The sequence below is a fragment of the Emericellopsis atlantica genome, assembly GCF_019669845.1.
Source record: "Emericellopsis atlantica unplaced genomic scaffold F5Z01scaffold_3, whole genome shotgun sequence".
In the NCBI taxonomy this organism is placed as follows: domain Eukaryota; kingdom Fungi; phylum Ascomycota; class Sordariomycetes; order Hypocreales; family Bionectriaceae; genus Emericellopsis; species Emericellopsis atlantica.
In genome coordinates this window covers 177,003-203,220 of record NW_025764705.1, presented here as the reverse complement: position 1 = coordinate 203,220, position 26,218 = coordinate 177,003, and the positions used below count along the sequence as shown (strand labels likewise).

Below are 26,218 nucleotides of genomic sequence, written 5' to 3'. Positions count from 1 at the left end.
CGGTGAAGGTGGGGCAAGGCATCCACCGCTGCGTCTTCCAAGGTACGATGATGAAGCTGCGCTCGGTGAGGAAGTAGCTTGCCTTTCTCATCTCACATCAGTGGGCAAACCCAGCAACCCTGTCTGACAATGACCTGCCCGTATCATGGACGAGTTGTTCACCCCAATTAGCACGACCTACCTCAAGGCAGCTAAGGACCGAGATGGCGAGCCTCTCTTCACGGAATCGAAGCCATCAGGGCATGCACAAACTCCAGCTCAGCCCGTCCAGATCACGACCCCAGACGCGGCATTGGATGGTCTGAAAGCCCAGCCGGACTATGACCAGCTCATATTGATTTTGAAGTACCTTTGTCGTTCCCCGGGAGCGACCGGTTCATTCAGTCTACACACACCAAGTCCGACGAGCGCTGCAATCATTCACACCTTGGTGACTGAAATTGCACCTAATTATTGGACTCTCTTCCAGGAACACTCCAACGAGGATGATGCGGGCGCGCGCGACCTGGAGCTTTTCGTCGACTGCCTGCGCAGCGTGGCTGGCATCAATGCCCTGGTGGCCAATGTGAAAGCGCTGTTGCAGGAGATCAAGCTGTCGGCCAGGGATTCGAAGAGACCGGACTCGAAGCTGCACATCTCGATATTCATTGAGCTGTTAGCAACCGTACTTCACGGCAACGGGGCTATCAGGCGCGTGTGGGCTGCCTCTACTACCGGACTTCCCACCGAGGCTCTAAGGACCGCACAAAGCCAATCGCTGCTATCAATACTGACGAGTGGCAAGTTGCTTTCTGTAGCTGCGGAGGCTGCCGCCGTCATTGGCCGTGATGGCGTGAAGCAGGACCGCCGGTGGCTTGCAGATGGACCTGACTTCAGTCGCTGGCTTGGTAGAAACATTGTAGCCTGTGTCAGGAGCCAGCATCAAGAGCCACCCGTTTTGTTTGGCTCCAGCCTATTCCATAGAGGACTCTCTCTTGGTTACGCAGGTGAGTCGCATACACCAATAATGTGTTCTAGCTAACCCGCGATAGACAGTTTGATCGAGACTCTCATCAACGACCTACTTCTCCACCGAGATGGTGACCCGGAGCTGTTCGGCAGCGTATGCCTCAGCTCGCCCTCGCAAACACGAAAAGTGCTAGCAAACCTACTGCAACATCTCTCGGCCAGGTTTCTGGACAACCTGGCGCCCCAGGAGGAGGGCTCTGGCCCGACCATCGCCGCTGTCGCTGGCCTTATACACTCTGTCACAAAGGGTCACGATAGCCGCGTGCAGGAATTAGTGCGATGGTGCACCTCTGCTTCCGGAGCGGGTCTCGGACATGCCACTGCTCTGCGTAGATCCGTCATCGCCGTGCTCGCGCAGGACAGAGACATCATCACGGATGTCCTGGAGAAGAGCCTCGCGCAGTTTGGAGATGAGCTGTATCTTCGACACGCAGCTATTCTTCAGCAGGACGGTAAGTCTATTGCCCTCACAAAATATCCCTATCACTGATGCATTGGATAGTGCACGCCGAGATCCTGCTTTTGAGCGCAGGTTATGTTTCACGAGCCTCGCCCGTCAAGCTGGCCATGCTTCTTCGCTCAAGTGCCTACCTCGGCAGTATCTCAAATCGAATTGCGGCCACCCAGGTTCGGGCTCGCTTCCTCGGCATGGTGGTGGGCGAGGTCCTCTCCTCGCTGGTGGACAGCAAGGGCCAGAAGCTTGATTTCAAGATGGAGGAGCTTGATACGGAGGACGCGGCTCGCCTCAAAGCCTTGGCCCAAGTGAAAGACGTCGTTGGGTCTTCCGAAGTCCTGCTGGGCCCAGAGCTGCCAGTCGTGCACAAGGTGCAAACCACGTCTCAACGCTCGAAGCCGCCAAAGAAGAAGCCGAAACCGGCTCTAGAGCCAATAACAGCTGTCAAGCCTCGCGCTATCATCGAGATAGTCGATGATTCAGACGAGGAGGAGGATGACGACTTGGTGCCGTATGCCAAAGGCTCGGATCCCGAGGACTCGGATGACGATGCGACACTTGTCCAGCGAAACAAGCTCAGACCGCCGGTATACGTGCGTGACCTCATAAACTATTTCCGGGACTCAGAGAACTACGACAAGCAGAAGTTAGCCCTGCAGACAGCGCCGTCGCTGCTTCGAAGGAAAGCCAATTACGGTACTGAAGTCAGCGCGCATGCCGATGAGCTTGCAAACTTGATGGTGGCTGTCCAGGACAAGTTCGAGATGGAGGACTTTGACGATCTGAAGCTGCAGTCCCTCGTTGCCTTGGTGGCCTCTCAGCCAAAGACCATGGGGCCGTGGTTTGCGCGTACGTTCTTTCAGGGAGACTACTCCCTGTCGCAGCGTACGACGATCCTCGTCACTCTCGGTCTCGCTGCACGGGAGCTGGCCGGGTACGACGAATTCAAGCATCAGGTCGATGCTTTCGCGTCCAAGCGACTGCCAGAGAAAATAGAGAGGCTTTATCTAAGCGACCAAGCGCACAGCAACACAGTACTTGGGTCAGATCTCAAGGCCTTACCCCCTACGGCGCTAGACAACGTCACGCGGTCCCTGACATCAACATTCCTCGAGCCTCTCGCGGCAGAAGCAGCCGACTCATCACTGGGCCCCGACGCTCTCAAGCTACAGACCTTCACCAAACGCTACAAGTCCTCGGCGGCGAAGAAACCCCGTGTCCGCGCCATACCCAACACCACAGCGGCTCTTCTCGCCGGGTCCTTCTTCTCGCCATTGACAGCCCACTTCCAAGTCGCCCTTCGATCCGCCAAGCCTGTCGTACTCAACCAGGTCTTGCTTGGCGTTTACCTTCAGACTCTCGGCGTCATCATCCACGCGGCTGGGCCGTCGACACTGTCACTACCGCAACTGACGTCCGAGCTGTGGGATCTCCTGTTGAGTGTACGGCAGCATGTCCTCGGCGCCCTGAGTTCACTCAAGGGCTGGCTCGTGGCCATGTCGTCCTTGATCGCCGTCAACGAGGGCGACATGCGGGGCCTGTGCCAGTCACAAGGTCGCCAAGTAGTCGAGACGCGGGAATGGGTGAGCGGTGTGTTTGAAAGGACCCGGGGCGATGACGGCGGCGAGGAGAATGACGTGAAGATGCTGGCTGCCGGTGTGCTAATCAGACTAGGGGAGGCGATGGAGAAGTATCAGGCGCTACTCATGGGGGATATGATCGGATTTTGATTCTGTTTATTCTTTTACAAGTACACAATGTCGGGAGCTCAGCTCTCGTGCGCCCAACGCCTTATCTATGTTTCCCTGAAGATACCCAGAACACCTTGCACTTGTCTCTATATACGTGTGTAGCAACACCGAACCAACCCCCCATGCAAACGTGGAAATCTCAAATGACATCGCTTTCTGACTCGGATCTAGTCGAGCCAGTGCTCCTCACCGGCAGCCCATCGAGGTAGACGTTGAGATGATGGAGGTGATCCTCGAGACACATGGCCATCCGTCGAAGCTCCTCCTTGACCTCGTGATTCGAAGCCTGGCCCTGCAACACCTGTGGTGAAGGCGCCATGGGCAGTAGAGGCATCATGGGCCCGTTGTTCTGCAAAGGTTGGTCCATGTGTTGCTGCAGGTGCTGCTGCGACAGCGATGGCGGGAAATACGCCAAGTCTTGCGGTCCTCCCGCCTGGGGCGTGGGACCATCCATGTCCTCGGGATCCATGTCGGCAAATTGACTCAATGAATACGGCCGTGCTTGCTCGGTGACCGGTATCTTGGTCAAGCTGTGGTCCTGGGCATGGGGATCCTGGAAGGATGGTATATCTGCGACGGCGGTGGCGAACTCGGAGTCGTCGGAGACGTATATCGACGGCTCGCGATACGTCGACGGTGTGGCGTAGACCGAAGTGTGCTTTTCGAGTTCAAAGGGGTTCGCGCTGCCGAACTCGGAGCCGCTGACGGAGCCCGCCTCCGAGTGAGACGTCGAGGGCCTCGTCCAGTCGTTGGAGGGGCGCGAGAAATGCGGTATGGGGGCTACGAGGCCCATGTCCAGGTCAATGAGACTGCCCACGGAGGCGCGGTTGTCCATGTGACGCGGCTGAGAAGGCGCCAGGTCGTTGAACGTCGCCGACGCGGGAATGGGCTCCGTGGGGCGATGGAGAAGTGATGGTCGGCCCGCGTTGGGGACCGGATCGTCGGTCATGGGGAACTTGAAGGCCGCCGGGTTCGCGGGGGCATCGGTCGCCGGGAACTTGAATACCTCGGGGTTCGCTGAGGCGGGCGGCGGCGGCGCCGCAGAAGGAAACTTCCAGTCTTGCGTTCGGCGGTCTCCTTTCCCGCCGTCGATGGGGTCACTGAGCGGTGCGTCGTCGTAATTGTGCGGACCGCCATAGTCGTTGTAGTCCAGAGAGGTACGGGAACCGCCTGCCCGTATTGTGTTCAGATCGACAAAGCTTGCCAAGTCACCTCCATCCAGCGACGCGTCTAGGTCGATGAGGGATTCGCGCACATCGGGGGCTGGTGCTGAGTCGTTTCGTAGGGGCAGATCTGAGGCTGGCAAGGGATACATTTCGCTCTCTGGAAAGGGGCCCAGCCTGCCATAGTATGTTCTGGAGTTGTCCTCATAGTTGGACATTGTGTTCGGGTCAAAGATCTTCTCGAGAGGTGCCTTGATCGATGGTAGCTGTGGGGGCGGGCGTCTACGCCCCTTGACCTTTTGTTGCTGTGGCCGCGCCGTCTCTTCGAAAGACTTTTCCTGGCTGTAGTCGACATTGTTGCCGTACGCGTCAAAGACGTCTTGGGCGTTGCCGTCTTTGAAGACTTGCCGGTCGAAGTCTGCGGTTGTGCTAAAGTTCCATTCGTCGTTGGGCATCGCCGCCAAATCGAGGTCATCCGGCGCCTGCGCACCGCCTAGGCCGAATAAAGACCTGCGTGCTCCTCCTTGTGACTCCCACAGCTTGAATCCCTTGACCAGGTGGGACAAGGTATGCGTCGGATACGCTTCACTGGTGTTGTGGATGTATCCGTGACGCTGAATCTGATTGATTGTGGGCCTTTTCGCCGGGTCATGCTGAAGGCAGTACGAAATCAGGTCTTTCAGTCCTGGGGAATACTGGTCGCCCTCAAGCCGAGGGGTGTTGTTCTTCAGGTAGTTGCCTAGCTTGGAAAAGTCCATGCCTGCATGGACATTGGGAGGGAGGCCCGACGCGATTTCGTACACCATGGCGCCAAAGGCCCAGATGTCGACTTCGGTTCCATACGAGGCTGAATCATCAAACAGTTCCGGCGCCATCCAGTGCGGTGTGCCGATCACTGTGGTCCTCTTGTCGAATTTGGTCTCGATGACGCCGGCCACGCCAAAGTCGCAAAGCTGGACGTCGCCCGGCTCGGTGACGAGTACATTGGCGCATTTGATGTCTCGATGAATGATGCCTTGGCCGTGGACCCAGAATATCGCTTCGGCTGTCTCGCGCAAGATCGGGATGACCCATTTCTCTTGCAATCCTCCAGGTGCCGTGGGCTGCATGAGGGTCGACACGCTGCCTCCAGCGCAATACTCGGTGATCATCCACATTGACTGAGCCACAGGCAGGGCTTCAATGACCAGGTTGACGTTCTTGGCTCCTGTCCGTCCCAGCATCTGAAGCGCGTTGATTTCTTTCAGAAGGTCACTGTAGGTATCTGCGAGTCGTGGGTCCATTGTATCGCTCTGATCAATGTCGATGATCTTGACCGCAACGAGTTGCTTCGTCTTCAGTGCAGTTGCTTTGTAGACTCGGCCAAAACTGCCCTTGCCGATGAGTTCTGACAGTTGGTAAGGCGGCGGCTCTTTGCCTCCCTTGTTGCAGTCTTCCACAACTCTCTTCTGCATCTTGACCGCATCGTTGATGGCCTTTTGCTTGGTTGCCGACGTCTCCGGCCAGCGCACTTGAAGGGACGCCATGTTCAATAAGGGTTCCGGCTCACGCTGACGCGTGAGACCGGTGGTTGAGGTTGGGACGATCAGGAGTCCGATGAATGGGTGAAGCCATACGCTCTCACATCATGGAGCCAACCAGGCTGCTCGAGGGACCAGGCCTGTCGATGTGTGCGAGGGAAGTATGCGCCACCAGGACGTGGAAAAGAATGTATATCAGAGTCAATCGTTCATTAATCACATGAACACTTGACCTGAATGTGAGTTGCTGGAAACTTGAAGGTTGACTTAGGGGTTCAGGCGCTAACCTCTTTCAGCCACAAAGTGGAAGGCTCCAGTCGGCAGAATGATGCCCCGTCCCGCGTCGATATACGTGACCTTCTATGCCAAGGGGTAATTGATGTTCGGAATGAAAGGCTCTGTAACGAAGTTATGCTGCCATTGGCGTCCAAGTCTACCTGGTAAAGATAGAGTAGCGCGCCGACGCGTCGAAGAGGAACCATCAATCTTGCAATTGACATGATGAATGCTTGTTCCGGCACACAGTCTGCTTAGGCGGATTCAGTCCCTCCCTCGGGTGTGTCCTGCAAATGAGCTACCATCTTCGCATGGATGCCTTCCCACCCGGCTTCACAGGTTCCTCGGACTGTGCCGATCAAGAGTCTGGAGCACTTGATTACAACGTCCTCGACCAGCTCATGGCCTCGATCTCCCTCATGGACTTCCCAGACCGTCTCCATGGTCACCCCAAGGGGACTTCTAATCCTCACAAAAGTCCCTTCTTCAATATCAACAAACTCGTATATGCTCTCCACGTCTTTGTCCCAGAGACCGGCCGGCAGAGCGTGTACGCGATCTGTCACTTTGTAGCACTCGGGTTCCCGCCCGGCCAGAGCTGCAACTTTGCGCTCTGATGGGATGACAGGTGCTGGTGAAGACATTGGGACCTTGTCGTAGGAAACCATATGAGGATCACACTCGATGAAAAATGTGTGTTTCTGAAGCAGACGTATGAGCGTTTCAGGGCTGGCCGACGCTGGCAGCACGGTTTTGTGCTGCAAAGCCGCGGTCGTGTTCAGCATAGCTATCGTTATCAGCACGAACCGACGCGGTCTCTCTTTTATATAGTATCTCACATGACATGGCGAGGTTGCACTTCAAGTTTCGGCACGATTACCATACGATGGTTGAGCAAGCCGATGATTGTTTACAGTTGGCTGGTACGTCCCCTTGTGCCAGAATTGGGGTAACCTTGGGAGTTTCTATCTGCAACCGCCTCCGCAAGATCGCATGCATAATCTGACGATCAAGTCACCTCCTAGATTGGGCCTGGTCAAATTCGTGCCTGATATGATTATCATGGGCAGCAATCGAACACAATGGCAGCGACAAACCGAGTGAAGGTATCTCTAGGGTAGTCAACTGGCAATCACAAAGGCGATTAGCAGACCAACGCCACTTACAGTCACATGACTTCGCGTTTGCCCCCCGTTGAGGTTATACGGGTCATTAACGCGGGTCGTGTTGGCGGGCCCTCCCCTCAACGTCAACTTTTGAGACCCTGTACTTACGTCCTTGGCAACCGACAGGCACGAGTACAATGTCATGGACAGACACTCCCAGTTGAACCCATCCATGGCCTCGACTGTTTCCACCCAAATACCTTCTTCACCATGCCAGCATCTACCAAAGCACGTCGCACGCAGACCCCGAAGAAACAAACCAAACTCAGCGCAGCCAGCTTCACAGCGAATGCCAAACCAGCCAAGCCAGTCAAACCGAATACTAGCATACTTAGCTTCTTCAAGAAGACAGAAAAACCCGAGGATTCGCTTTTTATTGGGGAAGCCGGGGCGGCAAACGGCGCAAATGGAGAACCCGAAGACGATCTGTATGGAGCAGATGAAGAGAGCCGCTTTAACGAGATCTCGTCACCAGTGAAGAGGAGGAGGGTCAGTGTGGACAATCGCGAAGACACAAAGCAAGCAAAATTTCAAAATGAAGAATCGGACGCAAGGGTGGCAAACAGCGTTGCTCTTGTGAGCGAACGCAAAGTGCGACCTAAAGGCCCCTTCATCATGGATTCTGACTCCGAGGGCGACGAGGACGAGGACGAAGGCAAAGACGAAGAGGAAGCAAGCACCATAAATCTCACCGGAGACGGTGCCCGACACCAAATTGGTCGCGCAACAGCTGAAGCTGATCCAGCGTTCTCGTCGTCCACTCCCGTCAAAAAGGAATTTCCGGATCCCGAGTCCACGACCAAGACGACACCGAACAATATTCCATCACTCAAACATGAAGAGTCATCTTGCGTGTCGAACGCAGACGACAATGACTTTGGGGAGACCCATGAATTCGATGATGCTGATCTTGACGGTTTTGCTGGTGAAGAGCTACGTGAAATGCGCTTCATGCGAGAGCAGGCCCTCCTGGAAGCCGCTGAACTCGAAGCGGCCGGCGCATTTGATGGCGAGGAAGTCATGGAAGACTTTATCGACGATGGGACTGCAGACCAATGCTGCCCAATGTGCCAAGGGAGCATTGCCGGTCTCTCGTCCGATGAAGCGTCCCGTCATGTCAATCTGTGCATCGATGGTAATGCGCCGCCTTTGATCAAGGATGAGCCATCGAGTGCTGCTGCTGTAGCCACTTTCGCGACGCGCGTCAAGTCAAAGCCCACCGATGCCGTTCCGCCAGCCCCTAGTGTTGACTCGGCGGACATCAGCAAGAGGTTCTCAAAATCAGCCGTGCCCAGGCCTGCGCAGGTCAACCCCCTGGAGGGCAGTTCGTCATCCAAGGGCGCCTCTAGGTCGGCTTTCTCCAAGCTCATGTCCAACAACGCCGAGGATACAGCATGGGCAGCGGCGGCAGCCACGGAAAAAGCAAGTCGAGGCCGCCCGGCGTACGAGCGCACTTGTCCCTTTTACAAGATCATGCCAGGCTTTTCGATCTGTGTCGATGCGTTCCGCTACGGGGCGATCGAGGGATGCCAGGCCTATTTCCTGAGCCATTTCCACAGCGATCATTACATTGGCCTCACGGCAAGGTGGACTCATGGTCCAATATACTGTAGCAAGGTCACAGGAAGCCTGGTCCGTAAGCAGCTCGGCACTGCTGGCAAGTGGGTGGTCGCGATTGACTTTGACCGATCCTACGAGATACCGGGAACGGATGGGGCGACTGTAACCATGATTCCAGCAAACCACTGCCCAGGCAGTTCTCTTTTCTTGTTTGAGAAGAAGATGACTACTGCCGGCAATAGTCATATGAAGCGCATACTGCATTGCGGAGATTTCCGCGCATGTCCTGCGCACGTTGAGCATCCCCTATTACGGCCGGAACTCACCGATACTGTCTCGGGCAAAATCAGGCAGCAGAAGATAGATATATGCTATCTCGACACGACATATCTCAATCCGCGGTACTCCTTCCCACCGCAAGACGATGTTATCCAAGCTTGCGCAGATCTATGCGCCAACATGTCTGCTGATCCCAAGTGCAAGGACGACGTGTGGGAGAGATCGGCCAAAGCCCTGGGTACGCCTGCTGTGAGCAAATACTTCAACACCGTCAACGCCAAAACAGAGGAACAAGAAAAGAACCCACCAAAGCAGCGTCTGCTGGTCATATGCGGCACATACTCGATTGGAAAAGAACGAATATGTCTTGCCATTGCCCAGGCACTCAATTCCAAGATATTTGTGTCACCTGGCAAAATGAAGATCTGCAAACAGCTGGATATCCCTGAGCTCACAGAACGACTCACTTCGGACCCGATCGAGGCGCAAGTGCACATGCAGATGCTCATGGAGATTCGCGCCGAGACCTTGCAAGAGTATCTCAATGGGTACAAGCCACACTTCAGTCGAATCGTCGGATTCAGACCAAGTGGTTGGAATTTCCGACCAACCAATTCTAAAGCCATTGGCGCAAACACGCCCCCTAGCACGATTCCTTCCGAACAGATCCTTCATAGTACAGGGTGGCGGACGAGATTCGGATACAAGGACTTTGTCGCTCAAAGAGGTAGCACAGGGGAAGCCATGTGCTTCGGCGTGCCATACTCCGAGCATAGTAGTTTCCGCGAACTCGCCTTGTTTGTCATGAGCTTGAGGATCGAGAAGGTCATTCCCACAGTCAACGTTGGCAGCGAGCAGTCACGGACACGGATGAAAGCTTGGATAGATCGGTGGATATCGGAGCGTAGGCGGTGTGGATTGGTCAACCCAGTAGTCGAAGGAAGGGATCCAGACATCGTTCAGGGTGAAATGTGGGATGCCAAACCAGGCAAAGGTGGCCGAGTCTTGTGGTAGATCTCATTGTATCATAACCTGCATAGCGCTCGGTGTCGCCTGTATGACCTGTTCCAACGCCTCAAATGCATGCCAGAAACCCCCCCGTGATGTGTGCGACCTCGGCGTGGACTGGCGCAAGGCGCGGCCTTTGTTGTTCATTTCCAAAGTAAGAAATCCCATCCTTTATTTTGCCTTTGATTGCTGCGCGGCTGCCTCTGTGAATGTGTCAGTGATGTCCGCACCCAGTTTCCACGTATCGCTGGACGAACCTCTCCGTGTCGCATCCTCAAGCAGTTGTGTGTCCACAGACCCGGCGGGTAGGTGAACATATCTCACCACGGATCCGCGGATAAAGACGTTCTTGACCGAGCTCTGTGGCATGTCAGTTCCGATCTCAGCTTTTTTTTTTGTTGAGAACACGTACGAGGTGAGGATATTTGAGTTCCTCCACCACCGATATGTCATCGAGCTTGATGTTGAGATACTGGTCCACGCTTTTGAGGGTCCCGCGAAGCTGAATGTCGTTCTTGAGCTCGACGGTCACCTCATGGTCGATGAGCGTCTTGAAGAAGCTGAAAAGCTGTCAGCACATGCGCAGACCACCAGCCGTGATGAGAGCTGCGTTTCGGCATTAGTTGACGCACCTGAAGAATAGCATGGTTGATGAGTTGAGTTTGAGTACAGGTGGTCGGTAGAAACCGAGAGGGGCGCCGTCGCAGTTTTTGGAATAGGTTCTCGACCGAAAATCTCAAACTCGTCAATCAAACGGACTAAAAAGCGTACTGTCTCGTGCTTGGGGGACTGATGATGGCGCGATGGGTGATGAACAGCATCATGGTCACAGTGTGACGCCCAAGTCTGCAGCACGTGTCACGTGATCACAAACGCCGCCCGGATACCTTACACTCTCATCTCATCAAGGCTTCATGCTTCATTGGTGTTCATATCATTCACGTGTCAATGTGTAAAACTTTATGAGTCGCAATGACAATTAAATGAACACAACCCTTGCGCATATTTTATAGGTGCCATTCCTACTGTTGTATGCATTGGGTCTAATTGTGACCGTGCTAGTGATATCCTGAACGCCAGTGCCCGCGCCTTCTATGCTACATCAACAAACGTCCTCTTCTTTGCGCCCCTCTCATCATTCTCCTCTGTCCAGTTCTCATCGACATAGTCCTTGACGCTCGCCTCCCGAACCTGCATACCCACGATTTTGAGGGCTGCAATGTTCACGCCCATCTCGTCCTTTTGCCTCTTCAACGACGCGCGCAGATTCATCCGGATACCATCTAACATGACCCTCATCGTGCGGCTGGCGACGACCTGTCGATGGTGCGTCTTGAGCATGAAGAACAAGATGCGACAGGTAAGAGGGATGTTCATGGAGCGCATCGCAAAGATGTTGAGGAATGTGAAGAGCATGGGAACAGTCGAAAAAGGCAGGACGAGCAAGGCATCGTGCAGAGCAGCAGCCTTGATGCGCTGAAGCACGGACAGCACATGCTGCTCGGCGCTGATGTTGCCCAGAGCTAGGAAGATGGGGTTGCGCTGAGGATAGGGCGCATGAGGGTCGGTGAGCTTGGCCTGTTCGTACTCTTTCATGATATTGAGGTCAGCGATGCCGAGCTCGAGGGCCTCGGTGATGCGCTCTCCTGCCATGAGGGTCTCGGTGGTATGCTTGCTGGCGGCACCGATCTCGTCGTCGTCGGCGACGTCCTCGTCCTTCTCCAGTGACTGCGTGAGCGTGCTCTCGTACAGCTCCTCAATCTCTTTCTCGCGCTCTTCTTCGAGGAAAATCTGCTCGTCTGTCTCATCCCAGACCCGGATGCTCTTGTCATGGCCCGCACTCACGAGAAAGTTTCCACTGTGACTGATTGCAATGGACCAAACTTCGCCGTGATGCCCGTCCAGACGTTGGATCTGCTCGAACTTGTCCGCGTCCCAGTAACGGATTGTCTTATCCTTACTGCTACTGAAGAAATGGTGGCCATTACCGTCGGAATTGTGCGGCACGAAAGCGACCTGGAGAATACTGTCCTTGTGTCCGAACAGTGCCTTGTGGCAGTCGCCAAAGTCCAGACCCCATACTCGAATGTTCTTGTCTGCCGAGCTGGTGACAATGAGCTTGCTGTCGTAAGATATGTCCATGCTCAGCACAGGTAGCTTGTGGCCGTAAAGGTTGAGATATAGCTTGAGCGTGTCCACGAAGAACACCTTGACTGTGTTGTCCAGTAGGGCCACTGCTATAATCTTCGAATCCGGAGAGAACTTCAAGCTCAGGACATCGTCTGACACCTTCAGGATCTTGGCTTGCACCAGCTTGAGTTTTGATGTGGTCCGTGTGGTGCCAAGAACTTCTTCCTGTACAATCTTAAAGTTCCAGAATTTGGCTGACTTGTCTGCACTCCCGGACACCACCGAGCGCCCATCTGGGTGCAGAGCAAGTGCCCAGATGGCCCCGTCGTGTGCCTGGACACTGTCCAGTAGTGATGCTGAAGCAACGTCGAACAGCTGCAACTCTCCGCTCTTGGTACCAACGACGACAACCTTGTCGCCGGGCAGGAAGGAACAGCAAAGGGCGTAGCCACAGTCAAACGTCCTGATGCAACTCTGCGTCTTGACGTTCCATATTTTGAGTGTGCCGTTGGATGCGGATGCCAGCATCTTGTCGTCGGAGCTCAGTGACAGAGCGCGTATGTCTGTTCGGTGACCTGGCAGTTCCACCGAGAGAGCTCGGGTGTAATCTGGAGCGTCATCTTTGCTCTTGCGATCGCTCTTCTCTTTGACTGGGGTCGTGTAGTATTCGATCTGGTTGTTCGTGGTCCCAACGACTAGATTGAGATCCTTGTGTCCGCTGCCGTGCGCCCAGTCCGTGGATCGAACCTTGCCGCCGGTCCTGACCGTGACATAGAGCACAAAAATATCACTGGTGTCGGCTGTGGAAATGTCGCCATCTTTTTCATCTCCATTCTCCACGGTCTCATCCTCCTGCTTTGCGTCCTTTGTCTTCTCGCGACGACGCCTCCTTTTTCTTGCGAGTCCTTTCCTAACCTCTGCATCTGATCTCATCCGCCAGATCTCGGCGGCCTTCTCTGAGCCATGCACTACAAAGTAGTCACGCTTGGGGTGGAAGATAACTTCGGTCGTGCGGTCTTTGCCCAGGCGATGGAGGGTTCCTCGATCTCGTAGGAAATGTGTCGTGGCTGTCTCGACCTGGCGAGCGCTCGCGGCCAACCCGGCGGAATCGAGCGACCACACCTTCATCTCGCCATCGTTGCCAGCTGTGATGCACCCGCTCAGATCCGGGGAGATTCCCAGCGCCCAACACTCGCCATTGGTCTGGGAGATGTGCGTTTCGATGCAGTGTCGTGACGAAAGATCCCAGAGCTTTAGCAGAGAGTCCTTCCCCGTGGTGACGAGGAACCCTTCGTGGGCGCTCTCGCCATCAACCACCATCGCCTGCGCTCCATCTTCATCCTGCACTTCGGGTTCTGGCTCGACAAAGGCCAGGCCGGTGATTTGGTCCTTGTGTCCTCGCAGCTTGAACTGCCCTACTTCGGCCACCAGATCCCAAAGGATGACATCCGTGTCTTTCGAACCACTCGCCAGCCTCACTCCGGACTTGTCAAAGGCCAACTTCGTCACGGCAGACTTGTGGCCATTGAAATTGACTATCACCGTCGCAATCTTGCTGTCCCACAGGCGGATGCTTCCATCTTCGTATCCAACGGCGAAAAAGTCGGGATCGGTTCGGCTTTGGGCTATCGCGGTGACGGGGTCGGTGCAGCGCTCATCTTTCCAGCGGCTCAGGAGTTCGCCTTTCTTGATATCCCAGCACAGCACCTCTTCATTCGCAGCCACGACTACCTGGCCGGCACTGGCGCCATTGCGATCCTTGGATTGCCAGACGAGATTGGAGGTGGCCGAGGCGACAACACCAAAGGATTTGGCGTGCTCGTACTTTCTGCAGGCAATTAGTTCGGAGAGCTTCTCAGAAGAGCTCGGCGATGCTTACAGGTATGACTTGACCATATTGCCCTCCAAGTCAGGTGCTATGCAATCCCAATCAACTCAACCAGGTATAGAAGCTTAACTTTGCGACAGGTCTGGCTCAAAGGTGGGATATTTTTTTCTCTTATCGATAATGGCCGCCCTTCCAGACGAACCCACCGTTGCTTCGGCCGCGACGCGCCTCGATTCGCAGTCACGTGGGTGTCCTCCTCTGACGTCCTCCTCGACAGCTGAGCCACCGTTCCGGCCCCACCTCAATCGTCAGACAGCTCCAACCTCCAGGGACACCTCGCAACGGGCCCAACGAGTGACAACGACAGCCGTCACAATGCTCTTGCTTGACTACCAGAACGTTCTCATTGAGTCTGTTCTCAAGGAACGATTCGCACAGTACAATGCCACACCCCAGCGCCACGTACCGCAGCCGGGAAGCTAACATCCTCTCCCAGAGATGCCCCTCCCGCTTCCATTGACCAGACTGTTTCCGACTTCGACGGCGTAACTTTCCACATCTCGACCCCCGAAACGAAGACAAAGATCCTGCTGTCAATTCAAATAAGATGCTTCCGAGACTTAGTCCAGCACGGCGCTGAACAAGTCCTCCAGCGCGAATACGGCGACTACGTGACCAGCACCGAACCAGGCTATGATTTCTCCGTTCTGATCGATGTGGAGGGGATCACGGGCGAGAAGGGTAGGGCTTGATCCGGTGGTCGTTCTCAGGACGGCATGTGCTGACATCGTACCAGAGGAACGCGATGCATTGGCACTCAAGTTTGCCCTGCTGAAGCGCAATGCTATGGCTGCGCCGTTTGAGGCTGCGTACCAGGAATACTACCAGCTCAAGGAGGAGGCTTCGAAATTCACTTCCGAGGAGGCTCCCAAGGGCGTTCTGGAAGGAGGGCAGGTCAAGGCGATCCACTACCGTGAGGAGGAAGCCATTTACGTCAAGGCGAGCCACGACCGAGTCACGGTGATTTTCAGCACCATCTTCCGCGAAGAAACCGACAGAGTATTTGGAAAGGTCTTCATCCAGGAGTTTGTGGACGCAAGGCGGAGGGCTATCCAGAATGCGCCGCAGGTGCTGTTCAGGAACGACCCACCTCTGGAACTACAAGGTGTGCCTGGGATCAAGACGACAGACGGGGAGAAGGTTGGCTACGTCACATTTGGTACGCATTCCCGCCGCATTTACAGGGCCTGTGCTAATGACACTAGTGCTCTTCCCTCGCCATCTGACGCCTCAGCGTATGGAAGATGTGATCTCGCACATCCAGACATTCCGCGATTACTTCCATTACCACATCAAGGCCTCGAAAGCATACATCCACTCCCGAATGCGCAAGCGCACAGCCGACTTCCTTCAAGGTTTGTGCCCTGGAATCCGATTACGAACAAAAGAATATCTTACTGACGAGTGTAGTGCTGCGCCGCGCCCGGCCCGAGAACGAAGAAAAAGAGAGGAAGACGGCCAGTGGAAGGACATTCAAGGTCCAGGGCAGTTGAGTGCCAGCTCTTGCTACAGCTGCGACAGGTGCACTCGGCTTGGGCGTAGGCCCAGGGCCATCAGTGGAGCTGCCTGGTATTCACATAAATTTAAGCGTATAAATACACATTTGACTCACCTACACACTCCGGTGAGGCTATCCTACCTAAGTACCAATTGGCACCAGTTGTGCGAGATGACAAGCATGGCGCAAGCGGGACCAGGTTGACTGCCAGTGCAGTCACCACTCACCAGCGAGGTGAATTGTGGGGAATCAGATCGATCTGGGGAAACTCCAACGCGCACCCCGTCGCGCTACGTAAAAAAGTGTGGTCTGCCCACCGCTCTCTGCATCACACTGTAAGAAGTCAACGGCACTGCGCCCGCATGGTCGATCAAGACCATGGTATGGCCTTTCGGTTCGGCGAAGACTCCAAAGGACGCTGAGTCGGCAGAGCGAAAGCCGGTCTCATGGGTTGAGTCCGTGAACGACCACAATCAGTTCCAGGCTGCTAAGGAATGGGCACCCGTCGTGCTCTTTTCGCTCGCCAGTCTTGGGGCACTCCAGCTTTACGTCAACTTTCTTCGTCGCATCCCCGGCGCCGGCTACGTGCGCCCCGACTACTTCCACAAGCGGAGCATCTACGGCCGGGTCACCAGTGTCGGTGATGGCGACAACTTTCACTTGTTCCACACGCCTGGAGGTAGAGCTGTTGGGTGGGGATGGCTGAGAAAGGTGCCCGAGGGCAGGAAAGATCTCAAAGATCGAACTGTAGGCATTGTATGCCAAAGTTGGGCGATCCGCGACGCTGACAGCTCACTCAGATCTCTGTGCGAATCGCCGGCGTCGATGCACCCGAATGCGCCCATTTCGGCCGTCCAGCCCAACCGTACTCGTCCGAAGCCTTAGAATGGTTGCGAGGCTACATTCTGCATCGCAACGTGCGGGCCTATGTCTACAAGAAAGACCATTACGACCGGATCGTGGCCTCGGTGTTCGTTAGGCGATGGCTCATACGACGAAACGTTGGGCTGGAGATGGTCAAGGCAGGACTCGCGACCACATACGAGGCGAAGTCGGGCGGTGAATATGGCGGTAACAAGGCTGCACTGGAAAAGGCGGAGGCAAGGGCGAAGAAGAAGAAGCTAGGCATGTGGTCGGTTACGAAGAAGGACTTTGAAACCCCTCGCGACTACAAGACCAAATGGCAGGGCAAATAGACAAGTGATAGTCCATAGAAAGACGTCCTAGACAGTGAGTTGGCAATGATCAAGATCCAATATGGAGTTCTTGTCAGGTCATCAAGCGTGAGATATGTAGTAGGGTGGCAAGTTGGCCAGTACTCGGTAGCTGGCTGTGGCTAATGGTCAAAGATGCGATACCTGGCGCAAAGTTCGCCAGGAGCTTCCAACAGCTCGACAGGCCATAACAGGCAAGGGATTGAAGTCAACCCTTGCGCAGAAACCTGTAGGGTTTATCGTCGTGCGTCTGGATACCGAATGCGATGATATGACTTTTGCTGCACATGCGCGCAAAGCTGGTTGGGGGTTGATCATTGGATCCCAAGAGCCGGGCCAAGACTGGAGGTCTGACCCCTGGCATACGATCCCGATGCAGGGGCTGGTATCCGTACCGCAAGACAAGCTGCTGAACAACGAGGGGTTCAAACATCAAAGGAAGGCCTCTGTCCGACGTTTTCTGTTCGAGTTTGCTCGTCCTTGTACGGAGTACGGATAATACTCATCAATCCGCTGCGGATGATTCTCGTCCCTCGCTATCACAGTCGCTCATTCTCACTCTCGTTTACAACTCACCCAGCATTCATTCCTTCGCAGACCCCAGCGGCAGCTCACGCTGCGCCAGAAGCTACTACGACTGATAAAAATTAGGTACGGTGTATTATTCATTATCCGCGATGTTCATTGTCACTTGGTTCAGTACTTTGCGGAGGATGAAATCGAAAGCTGGGACTGTCACTATGCTTTCACTAGCAACTTCGCAGGTCCCTGTACCGAGCTTGTGCTACGCCAGCCCCCTCCCCAAAGCGAATGCATGACTTAGCCCCGGCTTTGCTACTTGAAGTCGAATGATTGAACCTTTTCTCGTCAACAGACTTGTATTATTAGTTTATGACCAATCTCGAAGCTACACTAAGGACCACGATTGCCTTTGAGATCTTGAAAGATTAGCGCGACTAACTTGTTGTGGATTAGTGGCCTCTTTCTCACACCCCGACGTCAAAGCCAATTTCCCTCAATTCTTGGCTCCACCAATCTCCGGCAGGCAGTGCACGACTCTTGCTCCAGTCGCTCGTTGTCTAGCCCATCCTCACCCAAGTTCCAACTTCCAGCCTCTGCTGAGCTTGACGCCATTCGTTCTTTCCACCGTCACTTTCAACCACGCGACGCTCATCGACGCGATCCCGACGACGCTCTCAGGACCGACTGAGCTCGCGGTAATTAGTCGATTGCGTGTCACGTAGCACCACACACTCCTTTCATCCTTTTCACCGACCGACTTTCGACACGCTCTTTTTCACTACTATCGATTCTCGAGACCGCCGCCCCTACGGTCCCACGTTGATCCAGAATTCCTCACCACCCGTTGTTAAATTCCTGCCGTTGCCATGGTCCTCTGCTGAACGACTGGACGCCACTCGACAGTTCTGTGACGCTTGGAGCCCCATTCGACACCTGCTTTGACAGGCGGCCAGCTTCGAGCAACGCAGTCATAACTTCATCGAGGATTTGACGCGACAACGATGCGAATACAACGAGGACCGCGCTATGCGGCGAAGCGCCTTGGACTTGGACTAGCTGCCTTCGCCGCGTGGGCACCTCTGGCAGCAAACTCTCTCACCTTCGAACCTGCACCATCAGCAAATCTCGACCTCTCAGATCTCGGACGAATTGGTGTTGCGGGTGATTTCAATGGCATCTCCTTGTACGAGTACGAAGGCCAGAATGGCAGGCCTCCCAGCCGCAATGGAAGCGAGTCCCTACTGGGCATGCTTCCAAATGGCGCGCTCACATCCATAGTATCGGCGGATGCTTCGATACGCGCAATGTGCACGTTCGCGCTCAGTAACGGGAAACTGCAGGGTGTGGTCATAGGCGGAAACTTTACGAGCCTGGACGGCATCGAGTCAACTGCCGCTGCTCTCTACAACCCCGAGACAGGGAGTGTCAGCCCACTTGACGGGCTCAAAGGCGAAGTCAACGCTCTCTATTGCGACAATGACAGAGACACGGTCTATGTCGGGGGAAGCTTCAGTGGAGCCGCCTCGAGAAATGCGATTGCCTGGTACGCCGACCAAGGCTGGACCAACCTGCCTTTCGCCGGATTCAATGGACCTGTCGAAGCCATCTCCAAGTCCTCAAGTGGCCACATCATATTTGGAGGCAGCTTCACAGGCTTGGGCAATGCCAGTACGCCTCGCGAACCCGACGGCCAAGCGATTAACTTGTCAACTGCAAATATCACCGCTATAAATAGCGCCTCCGACAACGGCAACCCACAGGACATTGTTTGTGCGGGAGGCTCGGAAGATGGAGGAACTTGGCTAGTCCAGGACAACACACCTGGGTTCTGGGAGGCAGACTTTGGTTTCGGCTTCGAGCCTACGAAGCTCAGGCTGTGGAACGCTGGTCAGGACGGCCGTGGTACTAAGACCTTTCGCTTTCTCGCCTTCCCCATCAACGGGATCATGAACCTTACCTACATCGACCCTGCTTCCGGGGAAAACAGGACCTGCACCAGCGAATGCCCTCTCAGCAACGATGCTGACGTCAAGTATCAGGACTTTCACTTTGTCAACAAGGTCGGAATGAACAGGTTTCAAATCGCCATATCGGAGTGGTATGGGTCTGGCGCCGGCCTTGCTGGCATCGAGCTTTTCCAGGATGATATATTTGCATACGCCGTCAATGACTTCAACGAACCATCTTGCGGTGGGATCCAGCATCCAGCTAACGCGACAACCACCGGCCCCTGGCGTGAGTCACCGTCACTACAGAGCAGCTCGAAATATCTCACAGCAGAACTCGGCGATACCGCTTCCGACTCGGCCAAGGTCGTCTTCGTTCCGAATATCATTGAGTCCGGTAACTACTCTGTCAACATGTACACTCCTGGCTGCGCCCCCGACGAAACCTGTGATCGCAGAGGTCGTGTCAACGTGACCGGTACCATGTCCTCAAGTCGGGACGACGCAGATTTCAGCCGCGTCTTGTACCAGACCAACAACTACGACAAGTACGACCAGATCTATTTTGGCTACATTGAAAAGACCTCGGATAGCTTCCAGCCCACTGTCACACTGTCGCCTTTCGAAGGGGAAGATATCAATGACCAGATCATCGTTGCCCAGAGAGTCGGGTTTCTGTTGATCAATTCGACTGGTGGGCTCAATGGCCTCTTCGACTATAATCCCAGCAATGCGGATGTGGATCCATCCGACTTTGCGGACTTCCCCGTGAACGAGCTTGGGGCCTCTTTCGACGAGAACACGGGCGTCAAGACTCTTGTAGCCCACGACGACATGATGTTTATTGGTGGCAACTTCACTTCAGCCGACCATGAAAATATCGTCGCTATCACAAGTGACGATAAAGTGCGCAATCTCAACGGCGGACTGAACAGTCAGGTGCTCAGCATGTACAGCAACGATGGTCAACTGTATGCTGGAGGTGATTTTACAAAGTCTCAAGACGATGGCAGCAAAAGTCTAGAGCACGTTGCCGTCTACAATGTCAAGGACGACAGCTGGAGCCCGCTCGGTGGTGGTGTGAACGGCAGGGTCCAGCACGTTGTACCTTTCCAAGTCAACCTCACGGATGACAAAACGGAAAATGCGATTGCTTTCTCCGGATCTTTCACTGAGATCAACAGCTTCGAAGACAACGATTCCATAACGGTGAATGGGCTTGCCATCTGGATGCCGTCGGAAAAGAACTGGCTCCAAAACGTTGGAGGATCAACCCCGATTTACAGTGGCAAGCTCACCACAAGCCTCCTGGACATACCAGATGCTGACCCTCTGTATGCGGGCTCGATATCTTCTGCTCAAGTCGGGGCCAACGGTGCAGTGACGCTGAACGACAATGGTTTAGGCCAGTTTCCGCTGACACTCGGATCTCCCGCTGCATCGTCTTCATCGCAAAACAGACGCCGGGATCTCTTTTCCGATGACTCCACGGCCGGTGTCCTGACTGGAACATTCTTTGACGACGACGATTTCAACCTGACGATCCTAGCTGGCCACTTTACTGTCCAGCCATCCAAAGGCGAGACAATTAACAACCTCGTCATCATCGACGCCAATGATAAGGATTCGATCTCCGGCCTCGGCAGCGGCATCTCTGCCGACTCGAGCTTCATCGCGGTCGAAGTCAGTGGGAAGACATTGTACGCCGGCGGCCGAGTCAGTGGCACTGTCGACGACAAAGAAATCGGCGGCATCGTTGCCTATAACCTCGAATCAAAAGCTTTCGGTGTGCAACCGCCCTCGATTACTGGGGCGAATGCAACAGTTGCTGCCATAAGTACACGACCCGATCGAGACTCTGACATCTTCGTCGGAGGGTCCTTCACCAGAGCAGGTGCTCTGGACTGCCCAGGAATCTGTCTTTACAACGTCGACTCGTCTCAGTGGATCCGCCCCGGTAGCAACGTGGGCGGAGATGTGTACAGTCTGATGTGGTCTGACAAGAAGACTTTGATCGTCGGAGGGGACTTGCAGAATACCACTGGACACGTTCCTCTGGCAGTGTACAAACCCGATGACGAAGCCTGGGAGCCGTTTCCTTCCGCTGACTCTGTGCCCGGCCCTGTCCAAGTGATGACACCAGGCTCAAGCGACAGTGATCAAATCTGGGTCGCTGGTGTTAGCACTGAGGACAGCTCACTGTTTCTGATGAAATACGATGGCGACAAATGGCAAACTGCCAAACACTCACTGGGGTCGGAAACGGTGATCCACAGTCTGCAAGTTTTCTCAACAACAGAGGGACACGACAAGAACGACCTCCTGAACAACAAGGAAGTGCTGATGCTCACCGGCTCTCTCCAACTCCCGGATTTCGGCATGGCATCAGCAGCTATCTACAACGGCACGCACTTTCAGCCATATGCCATCACCACCAGCTCCAACGGCGACCCGAGCATGATTGCCAAGATTTTTTCGCAGAAGGACAACTTCTTCTCCAGCGGGAAAAGCCATATGGCCCTGGGCTTCGTCGTTCTGATTGGTTTGGCCATCTCACTCGGCATCATTCTGCTCATTGTGGTGGCCGGCATCGTTCTTGACCGCTTACGCAAGCGTCGTGAGGGCTATACTCCCGCACCAACCTCGATGTACGATCGAGGCAGTGGCATCATACGGGTCCCGCCGGGGGAGCTCTTCCAATCTCTCGGAAGAGGCCGTTCCGGCGCACCCCAGGTATAACCACTCGACGACTGTTACGGTTAATTATGTGCATTGCGTTTGGCGTTTGGAAAGGATGGCGTTACGGAATTACTTCACTGAACCCAGGAGGTTCCGGGGAAGGAAGCCTCGAAAAGCGACTCTGGTTTTCAGGACCGCTACATACCCGATCGCCTTGATTTTTTCCCTTTGATTTACAAGGCTACGGACACCATTGTCAGTAATGTCTAACACATTAACTCCGTGCATCTTTGTGTGCAGCGGTGAACTCTCTTTTTCGATGTTTTTCCTACTTGTGTTTCATTTCAAGGCCTCGCTGTCTCCCATGGACTGACTGACGAGATGCAAATTTGGAGCGGACGTGGACGGATGGGATCATCAATGCTTGTACTGCGTCTCAAGCCTACATGTAGCTCAACTATGGTAGCTCAACACTATTTACCTGCCAGATGGGTACTAAATACTTGGACCGGTTTTCAGTGAGGTGATGCTCGCAACTTTGTGACCTCGGCATACTAGTACGTCGTAGCTCCAAGCTGCCGGATCCGACTAGAAAGCCATGGGCGCGTGGATGCCACATTGTCTGTGTAGGAAAGCTTGACGCCACTCGCGGGACGTCTCGTCATCCACACTTGTCGAGCCAGGCTACCAAAAGTCCCCTCGCCTCGTTACATGCCAGTCGAGCGGCAGTGGAATGAGCGGACGGGAAAGGCGTCGGCCGCGGCGGCTAACAGAGTGAGATTGATCTGTTCGCGTGGAGCGACGTTAGCACCGGGAGTTGGTTAGCAGTTAGTAGTTCTTGGTCTCTTCCACGGACCGCGTGCATGAGTTAGACATGGCAAAGCTGTAATTCTCTCCTCAAGGATCAGAACAACAATGACAACTTGCCAGACAAAGACCGTAAGAGTGTTTTGCAAGCAGAGCATGAGACACAGTGACATGCTAAGCATGAGCACGCATCTTTGCGACAGAATGTCGGGCGTGGGACGGGATCATCTGCCATGTCTCGGCGTATCTGCGGTCGTGGCTTCTGCGCTGCATGCTTGTCGCTCGGTGTGATACATTGGGTTGAGGGCATCTTGACGGGCAGAACAAGTCGATACTGCCAGAGAGCAACGTTGATGCTGAGAAGGACTGCATGCATACATGCACGGATCTGCGTGTCTTCTTCGCCTCTCTGCAAATTACGTACTGTTGACGTGGATCGGCAGGCACTGATTGCTCATCTCCTACGGGGTGCAAATCGCGGCTGCTCAGCAAATAAAGGTTCTTGTAAAGCACCGAGGCCATGTGTGTCTGCGACATGTTCCTCGCATGCGTCTGTGTGTGAGCTGTGGATTTGTGAGTTGGTCAATGTTGTTCTTTGACGTCACCAGGTTTCAAGCTGGCTGACGTGTGGTGGAACGGGAGCTGTCTGAGCCAAGCTTTCCGGGCTGCCCCTTGGCATTGGAGGTTAAATTCGACTCTGCATGACGATGCGGAGGGCGTGCGGGTAATACGTACTGCTAAAGGCCATCATGAGTTGCTGATCAGGGCCAAAGCTTCGCGACCCTGGCCGTCTACAAATGGTGATGTCGCGTGTCAGTCAGCACGACCAAGATACTTTGTACCCTTTGACGCGTGCAGCTCTTTGATGTTGTGGGTTGTTTGTATGGCGGCAAGCCCAAGATACTGTTAGGCTGGTGTGTAAATCCTGGGACCGTGTCTCGGTAATTTGACGCAGCATCCAAGAGCCTTGGGGCTACCAAACGCGTGAAGCATCTACCCATTGCAATTTCAAATGCCATCGTGTGTGCATTACTGGATGGACTTCAGGTGTTGTTGGCTTCGGCCTGTTCGATGCGGATGTCTTTGCATTTTCACGCTGCGGCGCTGAAGACGGCCTGGCAGGACTTTTGCTGCAGTTAGTAAGCCCTGCATGCCAGAGGTCCACACATGCTGTCAAAGGATGAGGCAGTGACGACAACTGACTTTCGTCGAAGCCCGACGGTGACGCCGGGTAGGCAACAGGCGGTGATGCCGTTGTTGGCCGCGATAGAACGCGATTCTGCTGGCACCTGGAACAAGTGATCGACATGCTTCGTCGTTTCATCTGTAGTCTTCAAAATTGGGCGGGCATGTGGGGGATGAACATGGTGATGATGACGATCATAGCCATGAACAGCAACGTGTAAGTGGAAATGCATTGTGTTAGCTTCCTGAGAAAGGGCCGCTACGCAAGATTCATATCAAGTGAAGTGTACTTGTAGCAGCACATGAACGTATGCGCTCGGACCTAGAGCTACGCAATGTCGTGTGAACACGCAGCTGCTACTGGTTCCACGACCAACGTGTGCATTTAGAAGACCGAATCGTTGGATTTGTAGAGCGTTGGTATGGAGTAGAGCGTTTGCAAGCGGCGGGACGTTGCTGCAAAGCGCACCTACTTCGCATCAGCCACCTGCTAATAATGCCACAACAACTTGCGTGTGAATGATATGGACTTTGTTCTCTGTCAAGTTACCATCTAGAGAGGGCGGCCTCAAGGCCCTCAACACGCTAGGCTCCCAGCTGCAGTGATGTCCCCTCCTGGAGGTAGGGTCAAATCACGTCTGCCGGCGCCAGTCCTAGGTGAGGGCAGCTAATCCCGAACTGCTTAGACTGATGCGCGATGAGATTGAGCCACTCTTTTTTGACGTCTTGGCAAGCCAGCCCATGCTCTGGGCACAGTAATTAAAGAGCGGTTGTAAGACTAGCAGGAGTCCTGATGCGACGAGATGGCTGAATCACACGCCCGAAGAGCAATGCCGCGTCAGCAACAATATGGGTGCGTGCCCGCTGGGTCCTGGGAGCCTGGCAGCGTACAAGTATCCGATTCGCCACGCTTGATGAATTGAAGCCGTTGCAGAGGCCTGACGACGGTTCGAGGGGCCATGGGGCATGTGGTGGGTTGCTCCGAATTAGATTGTAATGAATACATATCCTTTTGTACATAGCGTGGCTCTCATGGAGAAGAAAGAACCGACATCGACTTTGCAAAGGACACCATGGGAGAAGAACAGTGGGACAAGTTAACGCCGACCTCGCCCGCACAGTCTGAGGGAATGGGCGACAGGGGATCCTTCGTCGCGGCTGCGGGTAAGGACGCTAAACTGCGCTTAGATATTCGCACTGGCTCCTCCCAACTCTATTAGTGCAATTTTGGAAGGAAAAGGACTGAACAACACTACGAGTAGATTCACACGTGCAATTGGACGGATCGTCCAGTCCTGCTTTGCTTGTTGATAACGGGCTGGAAATATGGCGACTCATAATGAATGGATGAAGTAATTACTGGCGGATCCAGTCTTCCTCGAGCTGAAAGGTTGACTGTGCTACCCTGCTCGGTGCTGGCCTGTAGCATTTCGTCCTTGTCCATCCGGATTCCTTCGTGATCACACGAACCCAATGCTTTCGACAGGCACCCTTGCAGCCCGCAATCTTGGCTTTTCTGGGGAGCCAGGGGCCCGAGAGCATGGGAACACGAGCGCCCAGCGCTGTTTCGCGGTAAAGTCCGTTGCGCAGCGTCCCAGGACTAGCACCGACGTCAGTTTCATCCGCAATCGACTAGAGTGCAACGTCAATTACACCCGACAATAAGGGTCCTCACAAGGCCTCGGATCCTTCGTAATGAAGCACGACAGCGACCCGCGATTGAGCCTCACTATCTGTATATCCTAACATAGGGTTGTTTATCTGGGCTTTCGACAACGTATCCATTGACAGGTGAATACAATCCACCAAAAACGTCGAGTCGACCTACAGTATTCGCCCAGAGTGTTCCACTAGCGAATCAGACTGGAGGAAACATCCAGTAATTGCCTTGTTGCAATGGAATACAAGTACCATGCTTCGCACAATGTCGAGCGGAGAAATCTCTCGTTCGTTTGTTACTATCGCCGATTTGGATTCGCGCAAAGCCTCAGTGGCGGCGGCGTGATAGTATTGCTCCCCAAAGTGGCGGCGGCACGGACGAGCGTTTTCACGCAGACCCTGCAGCCCTGAGGACGTCCACCGCAAGCCAAGCACTCGATCCTACTTCAGCCACGCTCAACTGCCGGGTGATCTCGAATCCGATCACTACTTTAATTTGCGGCAC

At 54.4% G+C, this 26,218-nt stretch overlaps 10 protein-coding genes across 10 annotated transcripts; 6 read left to right on the top strand and 4 right to left on the bottom strand.

Annotated features, from left to right (window-relative positions):
- The first annotated feature begins 8 nt into the window (after positions 1-8).
- Positions 9-3,272, top strand: F5Z01DRAFT_307532 (telomere length regulation protein-domain-containing protein). Its single transcript, XM_046258920.1, has 3 exons — positions 9-986; positions 1,032-1,460; positions 1,511-3,272. The coding sequence occupies exons 1-3, from the start codon at positions 146-148 to the stop codon at positions 3,190-3,192; spliced, it is 2,952 nt and encodes a 983-aa protein (XP_046121798.1). The 5' UTR covers positions 9-145; the 3' UTR covers positions 3,193-3,272.
- Positions 3,273-6,228, bottom strand: F5Z01DRAFT_307171 (kinase-like domain-containing protein). The gene has a single exon (XM_046258917.1). It carries the CDS (start codon positions 5,900-5,902, stop codon positions 3,353-3,355), a length of 2,550 nt encoding a protein of 849 aa, XP_046121797.1. The 5' UTR covers positions 5,903-6,228; the 3' UTR covers positions 3,273-3,352.
- F5Z01DRAFT_644463 (uncharacterized protein) lies at positions 6,217-7,256 on the bottom strand. The gene is made up of 2 exons (XM_046262773.1): positions 7,012-7,256; positions 6,217-6,959 (listed from the first exon to the last, which is right to left on the bottom strand). The coding sequence occupies exons 1-2, from the start codon at positions 7,016-7,018 to the stop codon at positions 6,427-6,429; spliced, it is 540 nt and encodes a 179-aa protein (XP_046121796.1). The 5' UTR covers positions 7,019-7,256; the 3' UTR covers positions 6,217-6,426.
- Positions 7,257-7,548: 292 nt separating this feature from the next.
- Positions 7,549-10,191, top strand: F5Z01DRAFT_615523 (DNA repair metallo-beta-lactamase-domain-containing protein; the record flags this gene model as incomplete). Its single annotated transcript, XM_046260868.1, has 3 exons — positions 7,549-8,038; positions 8,204-8,546; positions 8,604-10,191. 3 exons carry the CDS (start codon positions 7,549-7,551, stop codon positions 10,189-10,191), a joined length of 2,421 nt encoding a protein of 806 aa, XP_046121795.1.
- Positions 10,192-10,356: 165 nt separating this feature from the next.
- On the bottom strand, positions 10,357-10,831 carry F5Z01DRAFT_670530 (small nuclear ribonucleoprotein LSM2; the record flags this gene model as incomplete). The annotated part of the gene is made up of 4 exons (XM_046264576.1): positions 10,357-10,388; positions 10,443-10,545; positions 10,598-10,745; positions 10,818-10,831. 4 exons carry the CDS (start codon positions 10,829-10,831, stop codon positions 10,357-10,359), a joined length of 297 nt encoding a protein of 98 aa, XP_046121794.1.
- A 287-nt stretch (positions 10,832-11,118) lies between these two features.
- F5Z01DRAFT_717552 (WD domain-containing protein) lies at positions 11,119-14,312 on the bottom strand. The gene is made up of 2 exons (XM_046266539.1): positions 14,195-14,312; positions 11,119-14,143 (listed from the first exon to the last, which is right to left on the bottom strand). The coding sequence occupies exons 1-2, from the start codon at positions 14,209-14,211 to the stop codon at positions 11,278-11,280; spliced, it is 2,883 nt and encodes a 960-aa protein (XP_046121793.1). The 5' UTR covers positions 14,212-14,312; the 3' UTR covers positions 11,119-11,277.
- Positions 14,313-14,450: 138 nt separating this feature from the next.
- On the top strand, positions 14,451-15,819 carry F5Z01DRAFT_644459 (Arp2/3 complex, 34 kd subunit p34-Arc-domain-containing protein). Its single transcript, XM_046262772.1, has 5 exons — positions 14,451-14,580; positions 14,640-14,884; positions 14,940-15,362; positions 15,409-15,558; positions 15,614-15,819. The coding sequence occupies exons 1-5, from the start codon at positions 14,519-14,521 to the stop codon at positions 15,694-15,696; spliced, it is 963 nt and encodes a 320-aa protein (XP_046121792.1). The 5' UTR covers positions 14,451-14,518; the 3' UTR covers positions 15,697-15,819.
- F5Z01DRAFT_644455 (nuclease domain-containing protein) lies at positions 15,820-17,208 on the top strand. The gene is made up of 2 exons (XM_046262771.1): positions 15,820-16,448; positions 16,502-17,208. Exons 1-2 carry the CDS (start codon positions 16,080-16,082, stop codon positions 16,895-16,897), a joined length of 765 nt encoding a protein of 254 aa, XP_046121791.1. The 5' UTR covers positions 15,820-16,079; the 3' UTR covers positions 16,898-17,208.
- A 758-nt stretch (positions 17,209-17,966) lies between these two features.
- F5Z01DRAFT_307061 (cellular morphogenesis protein) lies at positions 17,967-22,156 on the top strand. The gene has a single exon (XM_046258916.1). It carries the CDS (start codon positions 18,439-18,441, stop codon positions 22,120-22,122), a length of 3,684 nt encoding a protein of 1,227 aa, XP_046121790.1. The 5' UTR covers positions 17,967-18,438; the 3' UTR covers positions 22,123-22,156.
- Positions 22,157-22,565: 409 nt separating this feature from the next.
- On the top strand, positions 22,566-25,106 carry F5Z01DRAFT_644441 (uncharacterized protein). Its single transcript, XM_046262770.1, has one exon. The coding sequence runs from the start codon at positions 23,103-23,105 to the stop codon at positions 23,466-23,468; it is 366 nt and encodes a 121-aa protein (XP_046121789.1). The 5' UTR covers positions 22,566-23,102; the 3' UTR covers positions 23,469-25,106.
- The last annotated feature ends 1,112 nt before the right edge of the window (positions 25,107-26,218 follow it).

Coding starts and splice junctions, on each gene's coding strand:
- F5Z01DRAFT_307532 (XM_046258920.1), top strand. CDS start 146: ATGGACGAGTTGTTCACCCCAATTAGCACGACCTACCTCAAGGCAGCT. Junction 987..1,031: donor ACTCTCTCTTGGTTACGCAG/GTGAGTCGCATA, acceptor AACCCGCGATAG/ACAGTTTGATCGAGACTCTC. Junction 1,461..1,510: donor AGCTATTCTTCAGCAGGACG/GTAAGTCTATTG, acceptor TGCATTGGATAG/TGCACGCCGAGATCCTGCTT.
- F5Z01DRAFT_307171 (XM_046258917.1), bottom strand. CDS start 5,902: ATGGCGTCCCTTCAAGTGCGCTGGCCGGAGACGTCGGCAACCAAGCAA.
- F5Z01DRAFT_644459 (XM_046262772.1), top strand. CDS start 14,519: ATGCTCTTGCTTGACTACCAGAACGTTCTCATTGAGTCTGTTCTCAAG. Junction 14,581..14,639: donor CTCAAGGAACGATTCGCACA/GTACAATGCCAC, acceptor ATCCTCTCCCAG/AGATGCCCCTCCCGCTTCCA. Junction 14,885..14,939: donor GGGGATCACGGGCGAGAAGG/GTAGGGCTTGAT, acceptor ACATCGTACCAG/AGGAACGCGATGCATTGGCA.
- F5Z01DRAFT_644455 (XM_046262771.1), top strand. CDS start 16,080: ATGGTATGGCCTTTCGGTTCGGCGAAGACTCCAAAGGACGCTGAGTCG. Junction 16,449..16,501: donor AAGATCTCAAAGATCGAACT/GTAGGCATTGTA, acceptor CAGCTCACTCAG/ATCTCTGTGCGAATCGCCGG.
- F5Z01DRAFT_307061 (XM_046258916.1), top strand. CDS start 18,439: ATGCGAATACAACGAGGACCGCGCTATGCGGCGAAGCGCCTTGGACTT.
- F5Z01DRAFT_644441 (XM_046262770.1), top strand. CDS start 23,103: ATGTCTCGGCGTATCTGCGGTCGTGGCTTCTGCGCTGCATGCTTGTCG.